This window comes from Orcinus orca, chromosome 11 (assembly GCF_937001465.1).
Source record: "Orcinus orca chromosome 11, mOrcOrc1.1, whole genome shotgun sequence".
Classification (NCBI taxonomy): Eukaryota; Metazoa; Chordata; class Mammalia; order Artiodactyla; family Delphinidae; genus Orcinus; species Orcinus orca.
This window is the reverse complement of record NC_064569.1, coordinates 32,136,119-32,156,892: the sequence shown is the minus strand read 5'-3', so window position 1 is coordinate 32,156,892 and position 20,774 is coordinate 32,136,119. Positions and strand designations below refer to the sequence as shown.

At 34.4% G+C, this 20,774-nt stretch overlaps 1 protein-coding gene across 6 annotated transcripts in view; it reads right to left on the bottom strand.

Annotated features, from left to right (window-relative positions):
- CNTN1 (contactin 1) overlaps positions 1-20,774 on the bottom strand; it is a 377,545-nt gene that overhangs the window by 67,275 nt on the left and 289,496 nt on the right. For all 6 annotated transcript variants that reach the window (XM_004283468.4, XM_033412353.2, XM_033412352.2 and 3 more), the window contains 3 exons: positions 19,281-19,439; positions 8,601-8,750; positions 31-101 (listed from right to left, as the gene is read on the bottom strand). In XM_004283468.4, the coding sequence (XP_004283516.1) occupies positions 31-101; positions 8,601-8,750; positions 19,281-19,439 (380 nt within the window). The remainder of the gene's footprint in view (positions 1-30; positions 102-8,600; positions 8,751-19,280; positions 19,440-20,774) is intronic.

The window sequence follows — 20,774 nt, the reverse complement described above, 5'->3', positions numbered from 1 at the left end:
TATTAACATATGCAACTTCTTAGCACTTACCGCCCATGTTATGGTCAGTTCTCTGTTGCTTCCACCCCCACCTCCTACATCTGAAGGAGCCACATTAGGTGCTGAAACAAATAAACAAAGCTACAAATGAGAGGCCCTGTAATTATTTTCTTATGTTAGAGTTCTTATTCACTTAGAGACTGTACATGTTTTCTTTCACCAGGAAAGACAAGCTGCACACATGATCCAATGCCGCATAGTTGCTGTAATAATGTTTTACTGCCAAGAAAAGAATTGGTTCAGTGCCACAGGAAATGTACTAGTTTCCTTCAACAAAGTAGTGAAGCAAATTTGCCTTCCCATCTTTTTTTTTCTGTGTCCATTTATTTAATATGGTTTTGAAAGATTAGACGTATTTTATTGGTTAAATATTTCACAGCTTGCTTTGAACTCTATGACCTAACAACTCACTGTTGTGTTAGTTTTATGCCTCAATCTACAAATAACTGTTAAGAAACAGTGCATGTGCATTAACATAGGATTATGCTTCCCTGAGATATTTGGAAACAGAAAACTGATGCTGTTCTTATGCTCTTATTTTCAATGCCTAAATCTCTTCTGGAACCCTGTCCCATCAGTGACTCCGGTTCTCACCTACTTCCATCTTTTTATATTATCCTTCTATTTTTCAGTCTCTACTGTAATGACTATCCTTTTCAGTCTCTCCAGCCTTAAAAATCATCCTGTAATACTGTTTTCCTCTTAATCTCACCCTTTCCTGTCACTGAACTGCAAAGAATGATATATGACTATTTTTATACTTCACTCCATAATCACTTTTTAACAACCCATAATCTGGTTCCACTTCATATTACTGAAATCACTCTCTCAAAAATCACAAAATTTCTTTTAACTACCAAGTGCAATGGCCTCTTTGTTTTTCTCCAAGTTATTCTCTCTCCTTGGAAGTCCTTCAAGGTGGGTGCTATATCTTATCAGATTTGTGTACTCTACCTTATTGTAGCCTTTACCTTATTGGATTTGCATCTAATTGGAGTTGTACAGATAATACTAAAGCATAGTTTGTTCCTGCACTCCAGGCAGTTGGAGACCAGCTACCCAGCTACGCAGGTGAAGACCATGTTTTTACTGAGGACATACATTTTCCCACACAACCGCTGTGGTTCAGTCTGAAATATCATTCCCAGCTCTTTTAACATGTTAAAGAACAGATGACATGTCAGTTCTTCCATGACTCCCCAAATAGTCCTTCCCTAAAGGAAACTGTCACACCTTCTACAGAGTACTCATTTACTGAGTTACAGATCCTAACATGTAATTGTGATTCACAGATAAATACTTCAAAACTTCCTCTATGTTAGCCACATAAATTCTTTGCTGAACTATGCACATTAATTGCACAGAAACAAACAAAATACAGGCTTTTCTTTATATCTATAAAACTATATGGTTTCCTTTCCTGATTAAGAAATTAATGTGAAGCTTGAGACATTATATTTTATTATTCTATTTTATTTTATTATTTTATTATTTATTATTAACTGTCACCACTTGAGTGTTAGAAATTAAATTGAGTGCATGGGGGTGTTAAAAGGTAATTTACTTGTAGCACTTTAGATGAAATACATATTGAAGGCTGGGACATTAAAATACTGCTGGAAACCCTTTAAGCCCCATATCTCATATTCTGAGGTTAATATTTTACATGCTATACAGAAACAAAGAACATGTCTTATAATCAATGAATAAATCAAATTTTGTGTTTAAGTACAAATATTGTGGTCACAGGCAAATAATTTCAAAAATAACTCTAGAATAATTTAATTTATTATATTGCAATTTGTTGAATCAAATATTGCCTTCCTCAGGACAAGTATTATTTGCCAAAGCATTTCACTATAATCTTTTAAATTATAATCAATATTAACCTTTGTTATTTAGAACAGAGCTAAAAATAGAATATGTTTATGTTAGAGTGAATATTTTTCCCATTTCGTCACTTTTAGTTTCAGGTCTAACACATTTCAAATAAGTGATGATTCAAGATTATTTTCCTCCTCAAAGATCATCCATTGAGTTCACAATGCTGAAAATAAGACAGAACAAAAGCACAGAAATAAAGGTAGCTATAACTCTTTTTCCTTTTTTTTTTGCGGTACGTGGGCCTCTCACTGTTGTGGCCTCTCCCGTTGTGGAGCACAGGCTCCGGACTCATAGGCTCAGCAGCCATGGCCCACGGGCCCAGCCGCTCCGCCGCATGTGGGATCTTCCCCGACTGGGGCATGAACCCATGTCTCCTGCATCAGCAGGCGGACTCTCAACCACTGCGCCACCAGGGAAGCCCTAGCTATATCTCTTAATAGAGTGTTTTATATCTTACTTGGAATAATAGAGTGTTTTATATTTTAATTTCCTTCTTTAAGCTTTGAATGTTCATTTGTAGCTTTAGGAGCTAAGGGACATTTTTTCACAAGTGGAATTGGCATATAACCTACATATTTGACATGTATCTGAATACCTAACTACTCTGTATTTGTATTCAGCCCTGCAGAAAACAGGACTTGGCCAAATACTGATTCCTTTCAGGGAAGTAAATCACCCTGAGCACAAGGAAGTTTACTTAACTTTAGGCTCCAGGGCATCTGACAGTGAGCAAAATAGACTTTCTCTTAACAATAAATTATTAAAAAGAATTTAAACAAATACTTAGGAAAAATACAAAATTCTTGAATTAACAATGAATAAACAATTTAAAATAGTGAGGCTTTTAAACTTGTCTTTTTGCAATGATTTCAGTCTAATAATGATTCCTTAATGATGTTTATAGGAAGGCTTTTGTATTTCAGTTGTAGATCTAAAAAATATTTAAAAAGAAAATCAAGCCAATGTCATGATTATTCTTTCCTATGAAAAGAAACTGTTGCCAATTTTACTTGTAAATTTGAATGCTTAAATATTTGCATATAAGCAACATTTGGGGCTTTGGTGTTTTATTTAACAATGTACAAACTGCCCTGTGACAAATCCTAAATTATAAAAATCATGGAGTATAGGAAGAAAGGCCCTTGATTTAAAATATATGGACTACTCAGTTTTTGTTAATTATTGCTTTCCAGTTTTACAGAAATAAAGTTACCATGAATGCAGCTTCTCATTTCAATTTGCATCAGAATTTCACTGTGATTTAAAACAAATTTTTTAGTAAGAGATTCAAAATGGTATGTAAGTAATGCTCTAGGGTCTAGATAAACAAAGGGATTAAAGCCTTACATCTGCTTTTATTCTATCTATAAATACATTTTCTTTCTGAAGTCATTAATAAAATCAAATTAACTGTATAATATTTGGATATTCAAATGAGTTCTTCATAATTCTTATGATCTCCTCCTGCTCTGATGGTGGATCAGATTGCTAACATTCTTTATGCATCTACCATGTTAAATTGATGCTCTTCCCAGGTAAAAATTATATAGGGTCTGAAATTGTTCACAAAAACATTAATGTCTTTAGATCTTATCAGGCCAAAATTGTAGTTTGCTTATTAATCTAGATTTTGTTCTCAAACAGGAAAGTTAAATGGACGTAGCAGAGTAAATTCGTTAACTGCTCAATAGAATGATAGTCTAAACACAAGTCATCTGGGGGAATGTTTAGATGGGCAGAAAAGAATGCTACAAACTGAAATAAGCATATTGCATAGTAAATTTATTATAAAGAACCCAAACTGATTATGGATTTTTCACTTAAATGAAAGAATGAACACTTCCTAGTTTATCTCAGTGTATTAAAAACAAAAGCATCTAATGCATATGTTAACCTTGTTTCAAACAAAACAAATTATATTTGGTAATATATTTTTCTAAATTTTAATATGCAAATATCACAGTAGGTTTGATCACTTTTCATTATCCTCTATTAACTTACAATTGCAAGAACCATCCTCTTTCCCTTCTTGTTCCTCTCTTTTCCTTCTATAAATAATTTTAAGTACCAGTTATAGACACTGTGTTGTGTTAAGCACTAAAGTTAACAATATGAATAAAATCTGATTCTGGTCCTGAAGACGCTAGTGTAGTAAAATTAAATATGTACAACTGGTTTTAATTCAGTGTGTTAAATATCCTCAATGTGTTAAAAATCCCTAGTAGAAGTTTGCTGGATGAATGGATGAATGAATAAATGAATAAAAAAGCCCAGCTTATTAAAAGACTCATCTAGGACTTAGAAATGATTTTTACATATCGTACCTAATTGGATACTCAGGTCAGCACTTTAAAATAAATATACAGAAAAGTAGCATTATTCTTTTTTTATAAAATAGTCAAATGAGTCCCAAAAGTAGTTAGTTAACTAGCCCAGGTCACACTACTCACATGTAGAGAAGCTGCAACTTTAACTCAGGCCTCCTGATGGCTTAAAAATCTACACTCTTTGCTTCTTTAAAAAAAAAAAAAAAAGATTTTTCTATTACATAACTAGTGACAGCTGCTAACTTTAACATAGCACCTTACTAGCTATAAAACATGTTCTTAGCACCATCCTCCTCCTTTATCAAACATATCTAAAAAAATAAAAATAAAAATAAATGACACAGCCAAATAGCTTCATTAGACATGAAATTAAAGCTCTCTACATAGTATGAAAGTGCTGATTACAGTGTTATGTTATTTTTTCTCTTTTCCTTCTTAGTTTGATCTGGCAAATAAATAGCAAAGTTGTCAAAACAAACCTGAATGTACCATTTTAGGATATCGACTTACCAACTGCACCTGCAGAGCTATTAGCTATGGGGGTATGTCTTACAATGACACATCACTTTGAAGGATGCTTCTGTTATCTCTTATTTACAGTCAAAATTAAATGGGTTACAATGATTACAAACACATCTTCTAATTCTTCATTTGGGGCCATCCATTTTATAATGTACTTGTCTGAAACCAAAGAATATACCCAACTGTGCCTGGCAATCTTAAAATTAAGTAATTGGACAGATAAGGGCATATGCCGCACTAGATAATGTCCTGTCTTTCAATCAGTATAATGAGGCACAGGAGCAACCTTTCCATCAAATGGGAACCAGCCTTTATCCCACATAACATATGCTGGCATCTCTTAGAGAGTTGTTATAATGGTACGTGACAAGACAAACATCCCCCTGTTTCAGAAAGTATTTTTATTTTTTTGTAAGGATAAAAAATGTAAATGTCCAATTTTATGAATATTCAATTTTTCAAAAACAGGATGAAATGAAAAACAGAAATTAAAGAGAAAGTCTGTTGGATTGTATTGTATTAAATATATAAATTATTCCTTTAAGATGATTAAAATTACATGAAATTATATGATCCTCTTTTATGTTAATAAAAATGGAAATATATTGCCAAAAGAGGTGATCAATATTTTCTTATAAGCATATTAAAGCTTAAAATGAGCATTAATGGCATAATAAAAATTTTATTCAGAAAATATTATGCACTAGACAGCACTAACTTTGCTTTCCTTACATGTTTTTAATCATAAAAATATTCATAAGATAAATAATTTCCACTTAGAGATGAGAAACCTGAGGCTCAGAGTGGTTAAGTAACATGCCTCTAATCACAGAGTTTTAAATGATGGAACCAGTATTCTACTAAAGGATCAGTGTCTCAGAGCTTTAATACTGCATATTGCCCTCCTAGAAAATTATTTAGGAATGAAGCTTTTAGAATTGCAAAGCCCTGAATTTGAATACTAGCTCTGCTTCACATTAACCAAGTGTAATCTTGACTTCTTTGTCTGTAAAATTAGGATAAATAATACCAGTTGCATAAAGTCATTCTGGGAATTAAGTGGAGCAATGCAAGTAGAGAATTTAACACTCTGTGATAACATATAGCAAGTGCATAAATGATAGTAGCCACAAAACTTGATTAATAAAGGATCCAAAAATATTTTCTTATGAAAGATTAACAAATGTATTAGAGGTTATAGGATTTATTTTTTCACAACTGAAAGGAAGGCATCATCTTATTATATCACGATTGGGCCAAATCTTGCATTGTGAATAAGACCGTTATCACTTCATATGTTTGTTTTGTGTGTGAAGGCCGTTAAGAGAAGTTATTTTCCAAGTACACTAGAGGGAGAATTAATTCCTTAACAAAATACCATTTGAGCAAACATGTTAGAGGTCATGCTTAATGAAGGTGATGTCAAAAGTTGTTAGTTGAAAGTAACAACCTTACCAAAATTTTAGGTTTGATATCACTAAAACAAATTTTTCCCAGCATTCTAAAGATAAGAAGACATTAAAGTTGGAAAGTCTTCAGAGTTACATACAAACTACAGGTAGCAAGCACATCAAAAAGTATTCTTATCTTCTAAATATGATACTAAATATAAATTATATTTATAGATTCACAGATGAAAGAATCAGATTGAATCTTTCTTTCTGAAACATGTTTTGCTGTTGCTGTTCTTAAAAACATTTAATTTAATCAAATATACACTGAGATTAAAAAAAAAATCCAAGTTCTTATAATTCTGTCCAGACAATCAACCGAAGTATACTAAAGCAATCATTTTTGAAATAAATAATACATAATTTTTTGGGAACAGAGTTCCTACAATTTTTTGGTAACAGCGGGGAGGGTCTACTCCTATCATCAATGCCAGAGAAAGTATCTTCCCTCCCCATGAACAATGTTGTTTTTTGGATCAGAATTAATTCATATTGTGCTAGTCAACAGATCACAGAAAATTAACCAAGCTCAATGAGATAAAAAAAGGCCTATATCTGAGATAAGCATGTTATAATTTTTAACTGAAATAAGTTTGCTTAGACCAACTTAATCATTTGATATTTTTGCAATTTTATTTTGAAAATGAATACTTGTTATATCAAAGCAAGTGCATGGTCTCTCAGCATGAATTATGTGGTTGAGACCACCAGTCAGATAATGTGCCAGTTCCTTTTTATTTTTGTTTTTCAAGAAAGGGCAACTGTGTTCAGTCCATCACACAGAAACTTCTATTACAAACATAGGAGGCTCTAGGGAATAATCAAAACCAAACAAACACAAGGATCCTGGCTATGTGGTATCTGTGTTCTCTAAAGCTGCAACATATATTACCTCCGTATCCTAATGAGATTTCTGCAAGGCAGAGAAAAAGGAACAATTGTGTTCATTTCACAGGTGGATATAGTAAAACAAAAAACGGTGTTTAAGTCATATCTAGCTCTGTAACTTAGAATGAAATATGAGCTTCTACTAGAACGCAAAAATAAAGGTTCATATAAATGGCTGTGTGTTTAGGAGTCCTGCTTGAGAAAACACCTTTAAGAGAGAAAGTTGAATGTATCAGGTCTGTGTTTGAATTCTGAATCTTGCAAGTAGTTATATTAACCTAGGTAAACTGTTCAGTGTTTCTGAGTCTACTGCCTATTAATGAGCACTGGATTGTAATACCTACCTCAAAATATTATTGTGAGGATTAACTGAAATGTATCTGAAAATGCTCAGCACAGATCAGTATTTTAGTGTTTCTGTTCTTCCTTTATTACAGAATCAACAGTTTTATCTGATAAATTACATGAAATTACATGAAACTTTAAGAGATAATTTATTGATGGCAGTCTCTGTGAATAACTTGGCTCTAAAAACTAAAGACAGTACAATTCATAATTCTATTTAGAAGTTAGGCCAAGGAATTGACATAGCCAGAAATGTGGATAAGTGATATTAAGATATCACAGCAGAAATTTAATGGCATTCTGTCATCCATTTAAAACATTTTCCCCCAAATAAAGCACTGAAGTTTGGCAAGGCGCAGTAAAAATAAACTCAGAGAGTCTACAAAACATTTTCTTTTTCATAGACAGGGAATAATAAAGAAGAGTTATTATTAGAATCAGAACGATATTTTTGCCTAGAAATTCAAGGGTGAAGGAAAACAGAGTGGGGTATTTCTTGTATAAAAGGCTATTAAAATGGAGTTGGTATTTAGCATAAAAATGTGAACCTAAATTGGAAGAATAGCCATGGTTGAGCTGTGATAAAAGAGCACATTTAGAGTGACACCTAATATTAAAAGAACACATTATAGCTATTTCTGAGATGCTCTGACTCCCCAGGTGGTATAGATCCAAGAGACCCCATCACATTCCCTCCTTGCCAGGCTCACCCTGCTCTCCTGCCCATACCCTCCATCCACGTGGCTGTTCGGTTATCCATGTCTTTGAGAGAGAAAACAAATTGTGAGCCTTCTAAATCATGGAATCTGCTTAACCATGACTCTGCCTGGTTAAGACTCACAATTTACATTAAAGTTTATATTCTAAACACCAACTTCATTTAAGTGGTGTTCAGTGGATCATATAGTTGCCTCTGTTTACCTCTTTTCCATTAATTATGTAAGAATATTCTAAAGCTTTATATTTTCTCTTTTGGTTTTTGACTGTCTTGACACAACGCACACCCCTGTGTGAGATACATATACACACATTTTTTAGATAAAGTACTTACCTCAGAGCATTATTTCCAAATACATTCAATTATATGCTAAAGTGTCACTGAATTTATAAACCTTTTAAATTTTAAAAAGTTTCTTCTACATACCAGCACCATCTGTTTTAATTTTGCTTGATGGTATACTGGGCTCTCCTATACCCAATGTATTGGTTGCTAGCACACGAAATTCATATTCCATCCACGGGATTAAATCCACTGCTCTTGCTGCCTCCATATTTCCTTCAATAATCGGAGGATCTAAATAAAATAAATATTAAATAGAGAATATTAGTTGAGTAACATCATTCTTATAATTCTCTCTTTTTATTTTACTGTTTTGAGAAAATGGCACATGTTCCATTGAGTTGAAATAAAAATAAAAAGTAGGAATGACAAAATGTTAAGTTCAAGGGAGTGAGAGGAGAGGTCCTTAATAGATAACACGTTAGAAAGAGAGATATGTACATGGATCATTTATTTATTAAGTACAGGGTGGGAGCACTGAGATTCTGCATTTCTAACTGGCTCCCAGCTCTTGCTTCTGCTGCTCGTCCACTGTCTACAACCCGAACAGCGAGGGGCTGTATTTTGAGGCAAAGGTACAACTTGTGCAGTTAAAATTTTTATGGACTGCCACTGATGTAGTGTATGGGTAGTGAATGATTTATTACTAGGGTACCTGTATATTTATACTCTTTTGTAGTTAGCTTTTTAGATTTATACCCAAATCCTTTGGGGCACTGATAATAAAGGTTATAATAATTCATTCAGATTTATTAAGTATTTCTCAGAATTGATGCCACTAGATACTAACAGGAAAATTATAACTTAGGGGTAAGATACGTTCAAGACTGCTTATTTAATTGAGGTATGATAAAACATACAACCAAGGCAGGATTATACATTATTTTAAGCTCCCCTAAAATATTCTCACATGTGTTTTTAATAATTAACTTACACATACATATGCATGTAAATACCTGTACATCACTTATTGGAAAATGTGTTCCTTTAGGCTTATATATGACTCATTATCTTATTACTCAAGGAATTTTTATCTGGCGCTGCAGACCATGAATAAATAGCTTTTTAAGATGTTGTACCCATCATCACAATAAATGTTAAGCATCCCAGTGCCCAGTTTCTACTTTTAGACAAATTCCTAACGGCTCAGACTATCCCATGCCTCACACTGTCATGTGTGGCACGTGTGGCATAACTCTCCTAGACACTAATTTTGCCATCCAGTCTCTTATTTTGTTAAGAATTTGTTTTATATATATTGACATATATTTTTGACTTTCTGATTAAAAGTTTGGCTTTCCTTCTCCTCTGTTTTAATTCTGCTTCTTTATCTCCTGTTTTCTCTACCCCTTCCTCACACCAAATTGGGATTTGTTTGTCTTACTTCGTGTACATAGGAAGTTATTTTAGGTAATTGGAAGAGGGAAGATGAATTTTTGATTTGCAAAGGACTCTTCATGGAGAAAAGGAAAACACAGAGCTGGTTGTTATGACACTGGGTAGAGTGGCCTCCTTCTTCACTAGATGCCTTTTTATGATTTTGAGCCTCCTATAGAAGGAGCCATTGTAGTGGGTTGAATGGTGACTCCCCCCACACAAGAGATATGTCTATGTTCAAATCACCAGAACCTATGAATGTGAGCTTATTTGGAGAAAGGGTCTTGTAGACCATTTTAATTTTAAGACAAATTAAGTTAAGAATCTTTGGATAAGATATCCTGGATTATCTAGATGGGCCCTAAATCCAATGACAAGTGTCCTTATAAAAGAAACACAGCAAAGAGACATATAAAAGAGTGAAATGTGACCACAAAGGCAGAAATTGAAGTGATGCAGCCACAAGCCAAGGAGTATTTGGAGCCTCTGGAAGCTAGAAGAGGCAAGGAATGGGTTGTTCCCTAAGATCCTTGGAGAAGGTGCAGCCCTTTCAACACCTTAGTTTTGTACTTCTGTTGTTTCAAACCATCAGATCTGTGGTAATGTGTTATGACAGACATAGGGAATTAATACAGAGGTTTAGAGGCTGAAGCTGATGGAAATATTTGTGAGTTTGTGAGTCCGGGGTGTCCAAGTAAAAAAGTATAATAGAAGGGTCAAGGAGGCAGTCTGATCCTCTCTCCTGCTTCTTATGCTGCAAAACCCCAGCACCATTTAAATGCTTGAAGAATGGAAATACGGGAACCATTCTAAAGGGTCCCTCTTGACAAAGGCATGGTGTTCTCACGATGGTAAAGGCTACCCTGGGGCTTCTTCCAAGCAGCTGGGCAGTCAACAAGTAGGGGCAGGTGAAGGCTGGATCAGACAGGAAGAGCCAGATGGATGTGCAGTGAAAACTACAGCTGACAGACTGATTCTGAGCATGTATGAGGATCCAGTATGAAAATATCTCCAAACAAATGGAAGATCAGGAATATGTTCAAAGGGTAGAAATTCATACTTTACTACAGAAAACATTTGGAAGAATGGGGAGAGATAAAGAAAGAAAAGTCAACTGGTGTCATTTTAGGGTAGGTTTTAGATTCCAGATGAGGAGTAAGGCCTGTGACTAAATGAAGTCTGAGATGAAGAGAGGAAGATGAATAAGCAGAAAGCCTTGGAGTTACAACCATGAGAAGACAGACCTCAGTGGGAAACCCTTGACACAGTGATGCAAACAACTTTCAAAAGGGGAAGCTGGAAGTGGATGTTAGGAAGATGGACTTCCAGAATGTAACTTCCAAATGATTAAGGAAAGAATTTGATATCTATAAGTTAATAATATAGTCTAAAAGGATAGCTAACAGTTGTGAACACCTCTCTTTTTAGAACAAAACCAATTATGATCATTGTTAATACACACTGACATCAATACTTATGAGAAGATAAGTATCTAAAACAAATAAGTTTTTGACATATGTTTATAATACCCCCTCTATAAAACCATTTATATAAGTAATAGGGCTAACTTAGCAAAAAATGACTAAAGCCAATCATTTTATAAAAATGTATTTAGAATTAAAAATGGCTCTGTATATGGCCTGCTTTCCTTCCCCAGAGGGGGACAGGACTTTGGATGCATACCACATCATAAGAACAGGGTTTAAAAGTTTTCTTTCTAACTTTTTTCCAGTCCAATCTTCAGCTCGGTAGCCCATATCACCACTTTACAACTTGAACTTCAAGACCGGCTATGTCCATACCAGGCCACACCTATAATATGTCTCTATGTTGCCCCTTGTTTGTTCCTGGTTATTATTTATGGACATACATATGTTTCTTTTACTTCTTATTCATGTTTGGGAACCACTCAGTGCCTGGTACACCTAGAATGATGTTTTGTAAGTAGAAGTACTTTATAAATATTTGTAAAAGATACAAATAAACTACAAATACAAAAGTTGTGCTTATTTAGAGTCGACAATGTCTTAATGCAAGAAGCACAACCGTGTGTATAACTTTATTGTCTCCTTCAACCCTGAATCAGGCAGACAACTTGTAGAAGAAAAGAGGGCACTCTGTTACCTTGTCCCACTACAAAATATCCACGCTCTATGGCTCTTATGCCTGTAGTTAGCTCATAAATCATCCTGCCCTGTCTAAAGCAGAGGGTAGACCTCATCGCCATCCTCTTAAGCTCTCTCCCACCCTCTTTAACTCTGATTTGATCCTTTTCAATTTCTCTCCTCCACTGCTACTGTGTTTTACCTCTAGTACACATTTTTATTTATTTTATTCTGAGCCTTAAATGTCCCTATAAAAGGATTTGTACCTTCTCCAACCCCTTCAGCCCTGGTAGGAACTATTGGATGGATTTTATTTTTCCAAAACCACCCACATAGATAGGTTGGAAGCAAAGGTCATCTTTGCTTTGGAAAGAGATTCTTGCTCCAAGCCAAATGCACAATAATCAGGAGAAGAGGGACTTTGTGTTCCCTCTCTTCAGCCAAGTTCCTTGCAACCTGTTTGCTATTCCTGGAGTCAGAAAGAGAGGAGAGTACTTGGCAAAATAGAGGCAAGTACCAGGAATCAGGACTGTGGTCTCAAGTTCCTGAGTTTTAACTGGGTCATTTCTGAGTCAGGCCACTTTTTACAGACAATTTCAGTTTTGGAAATCAGATTTTAACTGTATAAAGGCTGTCAGAGGCTTCTTTCTATAAAAAACTAAAATGTTGTATATTAACCTGGTAGCTATTTAAATCTTGGTTTTACTTCTAAGTGTAAATTTCAAGCAAAGGGATACAGAATAAGAGACATACTCCTTACTTTAATATTCAGGTCAAAAGACCCCCTTTAGAAGGTTTTATTTTGATAACCAGCCATGAGCACTAATCTACAGGTCTATTTTCAAATACCTTTAGTCCATAAGCCTCAGAATAAAAAAAATTCTGACTATTCTTTGGAGGAAAAGAGAAGCAAGCCTCATGGGTATCCCAAGGCCAATAGTCACAATTGCCTGGCAACCATGCTTTGTGGTGCTCTGCCTTCAGACCACAACAACTAGTTCCCTGAGCAGCTTCAGAACTAGGCACAATGACCTCCAGACTAAAAAGCAGATGTTTCAAAAATAACTCCAGGCAATATAATCACACCTGTTCTAGATTCTTGGAAGTTGCCATAGTGAGTTCTGCTATTTCCCCGGGGTTTAAACACAGTTTGAACCCTTAGGATCCTCCATCTAAATCTAAAACCCAAGTATTTGAAACTATTCAGAAAGAATTACCCACTTGGGGATCTAGCTGAAAAAGTTGGTCCATTGTTTCAGAATGAAAATGGACAATTAAAGGCCTCTCTCTGGCTCTGACACAACTACCCAGTGTGATGTTAGAGGCTCTAGACCCAACCTGTAGATCATCTGGCAGGACTCAGAGAAGAGCCAGAGGTGTGACAATGTTCCTTGCAGAGAAAGAGAATCGGATTTTTCTCTGAATTCCCAGAAAATGTGATTCATTGTTTCTTCTCTATGGAAAGTTTGCATGCTGCCTCATAAAAACCCAGAAGTTTTTCTTTGAAATAAGAACAACAAAAGTGAAGCTATGGAAAGGCAAAAAATAAAACAGTAAATTCTAAAATGTAAATGTCCTACAAGGAGCCTAATGCTTTTTCATTTTTTTAACCTATCAATTTGACAAAGATTTAAAAAGAAAATACTAAATACTAAGTAAAGGTATGGTGGAAGAGACACTTATATACTGTTGATTGGAATAAAACTTATTCCACCTTTCTACAGCGTAATTTTGTAGTAAGCTCATGGCTTAAGCATGCGTACACTCAATAATTTAACTCACAAATGTATATTCTGAGGAAATAATCTAAAATTCAGAGGAACATTTATGTGCCACGACGATAATTGCAGAGGATTGGTAACAATTAATTCTAGTCTTCCGCAAGACAAAACTTTAAATATAAAGACACTTTTCTTCTTTTTCAAGAACATATCTGAGGTTCTCTCAATTGCTCCTCATAGCACAGTTTCCAGGCCATTTTATATTCTGACCAACATTCCTTTTCCACACAAACACACACACACACACACACACACACACACACACACCCCATCACCAACAATATTCTATAATTTTTCCTCTGAAAGTAGCAGCACGGAATCCAACACACATTCTAAATGTGACCTGAGCATCTTGTAGAACCCTAGGAATGGTATCAGGTTTCTGTTGTCCATCCCCAAAAATATTCCAGAGAAGTAATGCTTACAGTTGATTGTTTTAAAGATCTACAGTCTATTATTCTCATTATTCTAAATTTAATCATTGGAATGCTGAAAGTTGGTATCTTTGAAAAATATTTATTGGACACCTTAACTAATTACCTGCATGAAATTGAATTTAATCCTATACCTTCTTTTTTCAGTGGACACCACTGTAAATAAGAACCACGTGATTTTTATTTCTACATTGGTTATAAATTTTTTTTTCCACTTCCACTTAGAACACAGTCACAATAACTTTACTGACCAACTAACAGGAAGAACATGCAAGATAATCTACAAAATAATAGTTTTTTTAGAGCCCATTGGAGAGCTGAGTTTGTGAAGAAATCCAATGAACTAAAGTCATCATCAGTAGAGTCATGGGGAGAGGAGGATTTAGTCATAGACGTTCATAAGAAAAAGGCAGTTTAACTTTTCATAGATATTTAAAGATAAAGTGCAGTCTGGCATGGCTATTTTGAATCCCTGGGAGCCCCAAATCAAGGAGAGTCCTTACCTGTTGACTAATTCTTTCTCCGTAGGCTTTACCAGATGCATTCAAGAAAGTTCGGAAGCCGGACAAGAGTGCTGAGAGACCATCCTTAAAGGCATAGACACCTCAGATCTGCTCAAATCTAAGAGCACAGCAGGAAAATTGAGACCCTGCATGCACTCTGAGCCTTACACTGGATATAAGTGAGTGCCCACGTGTGGCTGGGTGAGTGGTAAGAGGGTAACAGAGATTTGCCTCCCATCTGAGGAGCAGGTGCTTTGGATCTGTGAAGTCTGAGGGAAGGATAGGAGAACTGAGAAAATTCTCCCCCACCGCCCCAGCACTCTGTGCTTTAGACTGATTATCAGACAACAGCTGTCTGGGGCAGGAGCAGGGGAGGAGCAAGAGCTCTCTCTGTTGTCCAAGCTGGAGAAGAAAGCTGAAGTCTGATAGGAAGACTGGAAAACCTCCAGACATGCAATATGGGGGAAAGGTTGTGATCCTGTACTCAAAACACTTATTAAAGCCTGTATAGAACTGAATTTAACAGCAAAGCTCAGATCATCTCAATGACAGATTAGATTGACTCAACCCCTGAAAGAATGACATGAATTTTCCTGGGAAAAAAATATTTACTCAACCTCTTCTGTTCTTTTACACACAATGTTTGAAAATCAATCAACACACACACACACACACACACACACACAGTGTCCACGATCTGTGGAACACATCAAACAATCTAACATATATTTCACTAGAGACCAAGAAGAGCGAGAGTGGGACAGAGGAATATCTAAAGGGATAATGTCTGAGAATTTCCAAGGCTGAAGGAAGATATCACCTCAAAGGTCTAAGATGCCAGTAAACTGCATCTGGATAAATATATTCTCATCAAGCTGAAAAGCAAATACAAAGGGAAATCTTGAGAGCAGCTAGAGAATATGGACACATTAAATACAGGAATATAAGGTAAAAAGAATAGTTGACTTCTTGTCAGAAACAATGAAGGCAAAAAGACAAAGACACTTTATTAAGTGCTCAAAAAAAGCAGCTTAGAACATATATCCAAAAAATCACTTAAATATTAAAAGAAAACTATTTGTTAGTGTAAAAAAAAGCTGAAGGTCTTTGACTTCAGCAACCTGAAGAGTTAGACATGTTAAAAGAAGTTCCTTACTTAGAAAAATTATAACAGATAGAAATCCGGTTCTACAGAAAGCAATGGAAAACCCAGAAATAGAAAATATATTGGTAAGTATGAAGGACTTAGAAACAACTTTCAGCAACTGAGAATAGAAAAGAACTTCCATCCAAGATGCCCTTTATCACCAGGGGCATAAAGGGGGGAAAAAAGCTGTCAACCAAGAAAATAAAACTACCTTTTAAAAATGAAAGCAAAATAAAGACATTCCCAGATAAACAAAAACAGAATTTGTTGGGAGCAGACCTGACTTACAAGAAATATTCCAAAAAGTTCTTCAGGCTGAAAGCAGTTGACCATTGACAGTAATTTGAAAAAACCATCCCAAAAAAATAAGGAGCACTGGTAAAGGTAATTATGTAATTAGAAAAGTATAAATACATATTTCTTCTTTCTTCTCTTATCTGATTTAAAGGCCATTGTAGAGAATATCTATTTATCTATCTACTTATGCATCTACCCATACACATATACATATGTATAAATGTATATATACAGTGTGTGTATGTAATAAAATTGTGTTGTTGGGCTTACAGCATATAGAAATGTAATATATTTGACATAACTTTAAGGGACAGGTAGAAGCGAAGTTGTATTACAGTAAGAAAATAACATAAGATGATAATTCAAATTGACAGAAACAAATGAGGAGGATCAGAAATGTTAAATATTTAATATGTTACTTAATATAACAAACTATAAATATATACTTGTTTTCCTTTCTTCTCTTAGCTTCTTTAAAAGACATTAAAATTATAGAAAGCAATTTCAGCAGTTTATTGAATTTGCAACATACATAGGTGTATAATATATATAATATAGATGTATGAATAATAATCCATAGCACAAAAAAGGGGCAGAATGGAATAGTGCTAAGAGTAATGTTTCTATATCTCTCTGATATTGTTGGTAAAAATATGAAGTTTATTGTGATAAATTCCATTATACCAGGTAAGCTCTAGAGTAATCATTAAGTTTTTATATTTAGAGAATTTCATTAAATTAGTTGAATTTTTATGCTAGAAAATATTCATTTAATGCAAAAGAAAGCAATAAAGAAGAAATAAAAGGACATAAACAAATGGAACATTTAGAAAACAAAAATACAGTGGCAGATATAAATTCAGCTACATCAATGATAATATTAAATATCAATGGATTAAATAATCTAATCAAAAGGCAGAGATTGTCAGACTGGATAAAAAATAAGATCCAACTATATGCTGTCAACAGAAAATATACTTTAGATTCAATATACAAATAGGTTGGCAATTGTAAAAGATATAACATGCAAACAGGTACCATAACAAATTGGAGTGGCTATGCTAATATTAGAAGCATCCTATTTAAATGCAAGTCTTGCCTCCCCATCTCCCTTCTTTGTTGTTTATCTTTATCACTAATCACCATGTGACTTATTATATATTTTAATTAGTTGTTTATTACCATCTCTCCTACTAGAATGTAAGCTCCTTGAAGGTAGGGTTGTGGCTTTTCTTTTGACTTTTTTTTTCTCTCTGTTTTATTCACTGCTGGTCAACTATGTATCTAGGACAGGTTCAGGCACACAGTGGGAGTTCAATAAATATGTATTTAATGAATGAGCACTATGGGCTCTGATCTAGTTGCTAGGGATAGCACAGTGAATCAAACAAAAGTCTTCCCCCTCATGCAACTTAATTTATAGTGGAAAAAATTTTTTTAATGGGAAGCATATTTTAATTGAGCCATATGTTAAGCATAATGTGGTAAGCATGGTAAGAACTAATGGAGATGATTGCAATCATTATTCTTTTTTCAAAGCCAAACCAAATTTTAACCATATGTTTATTTCATTTGCTCTCTAGTATCTATAATTAATGTAAATTTGGCTAGATATAAATTATCATCTATTGTTTTATCATTATCATCCATTTTCATTCTATTTAGAGAAGTAGAAACTGCTCATGCTTTATCAAATATCTATACGGTTTTTAAAATTGTTTTTCAAAAGGTCTGATTTTGCCAAGTATATTTATAGATAATTCTTACACTCACAAGCATAATGTAATAGAAATGTTTCACTTGTTTCTAATTCTTCTGAACTTCATACACTTATGTGGAGAATTACTTAATGGTAAAATATATCCTAAACCCTTGTAACAGATTTCAAGTTTATATTTCATTTATTTCCCATGATAGGAAGAAATTATCAAAAAAAAGAGGTGAATCTAAATTAAAACTTCTCAGGGAGCGATACAAATAAATTCTGTTATGTTAAGATTAAAGTGAGCAGGTTTAAGATATGCTGGGATTAATTCTTTTTCATTTTTTAAAAAACAGGAACACTCTATTCACTTTTGTTTTTTTTTCTCCCCTCTGGTGACAACTGAGAACATATTTCTATGCCTCTTCTTTATGCATGTGAAAGAAATTCTGACAACTGCAAGTTTGGTTAAAAATATTGTCAACAATGACAAAGATAAACAGGTTATTTTATCAAAACAATCCTCTATCTTCCTTCATGTTCTATGAGAAAATACGCTGATGTGTGATATTTGAAGACTAGTGATGACAAATGGCAATGGTAATAACTTATATACAAGGAAAAGTACCCACTTGCTCTTAATTAGTTTTTGTCTGTTAGAAAATCTTAATATGAGAGAAAAAAAAAGGTTGAGGTACTAGACTTCTTTAAAAACCTGTTTTGAGGAAATTCAAGCCAGATAAGAACATATTCAGAAAGTAAAAAGTTATGGTAGTAAGATTTAGGTGCTTAATCTTTATGATTAATTGTACCTTTTTTTAGAATGCAGAACTATAGTGCCTATATAATTGGATAAAAAGGGTCATAAATAATAAGTTATAGATGCCATTTTCCAAATCTACCTTCCTTATAATTTTTTCCTAGTACATTTTAGACTTAACACGTAGCTCAAATAAGAAACCCAGGAGACCTCTCTTTGCTTCCCCATTATAGATTTAGACATGCTGCTTCTTCCCCTATAGCTTTAAAACATTTAGTTTGCTGTGGTTTTCTTTACTACTAAAACATTTGGGATTGTTTGTTTTAAGAAAATTTTCAGGGTCGATGATAAAATTATTAAAACATCCAGGTTTTTTTTTGTTTGTTTTTGATGAAAGAATTCATCTCAAGGGCTTCCCTGGTGGCGCAGAGGTTGAGAGTCCGCCTGCCGATGCAGGGGACACAGGTTCGTGCCCTGGTCCGGGAAGATCCCACATGCCACGGAGCAGCTGGGCCTGTGAGCCATGGCCGCTGAGCCTGTGCTCCGCAACGGGAGAGGCCACAACAGTGAGAGGCCCGCGTACCGCAAAAAAAAAAAAAAAAAAAAAAAACAATTCATCTCAAAATATGAACAGATTAATCAAACCAAAAAAACTCACCTGTCTTTGCATCTTTCCAGTCATCTGAAAGAATAGTCTTGGTCTGGATAGTGTATTTAGATATAGGACTATGATTGTCTGAACCACGGCTCCAAGTAAGTCCCACAGAAGTGGCCCTAATGTCTTCTATTCTCAGACCACCTGGAGGGCCTGGAGGGCCTGAAATGAAAATTTGAGTAATGAATCAATGAATCCCAGCTAGTGAATTAAGTACACATTAGAATACAAAAATGCCCTCTTTGCAATTAATCTAAAGAACATATACACGATGAAATCAGTGGTGTCATAGTCCATTTAAACATAAACTATAAGAAGCAGTAATAATGGTGTTTATGGTTTTTACTAAATGCTTTCGTGATGTCTCTTTTTATGAAAGGAGATAAATTCTGTCCTTTAAAAACGGCATTATTATTATAACAAACATATGATACTCCTTGACTCATAAAATGCATTTGGCATCAAATGAACCTGACATAACAGATTGTAGCATAGCGATAGTTAATGGATGTTTGCTGAATACATGGATCGGAGCTGACAGCACAGTCCAGATATGAGGGTAGTCAGTCGTATGTTTCATTCTGTCTACCCAAAAGGAGGCAGGACATATAACTCTAAATGTTATAGATAATTTATGTTACTTGGAGTAGAAATTTCTGAGAATGCTTGTATGTATCATTTTGGATAATACATTTCATGTTAGTTAAACTAATAGAAATAAATAATATTAAAAGAAATATTTCTATTTATATAAAATGTAGAAAACAACTGTCAATTCAGATATACGAGGAATGATCTGAAAACATCAAATAATATACTGAAGAGTCTTAGGCCAGAAGAATTATTACTGCAGAACATAAAACAATGTTAAAAATAGGCTTTCAGAGATGCTTCGTAATTCAGTATTAATATTCTTCTCTAAACTGAGAACACTGTTCTGGGTGGTAGAGATGACAAGATAAATGAGACATAACTTTTAGATTTTGAACAGCACTTTGTCTTGAAAAGGGTGAATTGGCCTGGTAAATAAATAACAGTAATAGACAGTAGTGAATGCCAGGATTATGGCATACATGGTATACAAGATACTTATACTTTGCATCATGATTTCTTCTTTGTAAAAGTGTAACAGAAAGTCCTTTAGGTGGTAATGTGGCATCTATCACTTACAACGCTAAAGAAGGCTCTCAGTTGCCAGAGAACTCCTAGAATAGACATTTCAGACAGTGACATCACTTGTTTTCTTTGTACCAGAAAGGAGTCCATCCCCAACTGAATTAGGCATAGTGAATATAATAATCAACAACTTTTTTAAGTGGCAACTTTTTTTGTTGAAAAAGTATTAAATAAAACAAAGTTTTAATCTTTTAGCTGAAAATAAGTGCCTTCCTATTTAAATGTCAGATCAGATGCTTTGTCTACTTGGCCTTTTTTCTCCACATGGGCTTTGGTCTTTGCAAAGGTATAGAGAACACCACAAAACTTCACCAATTTCCT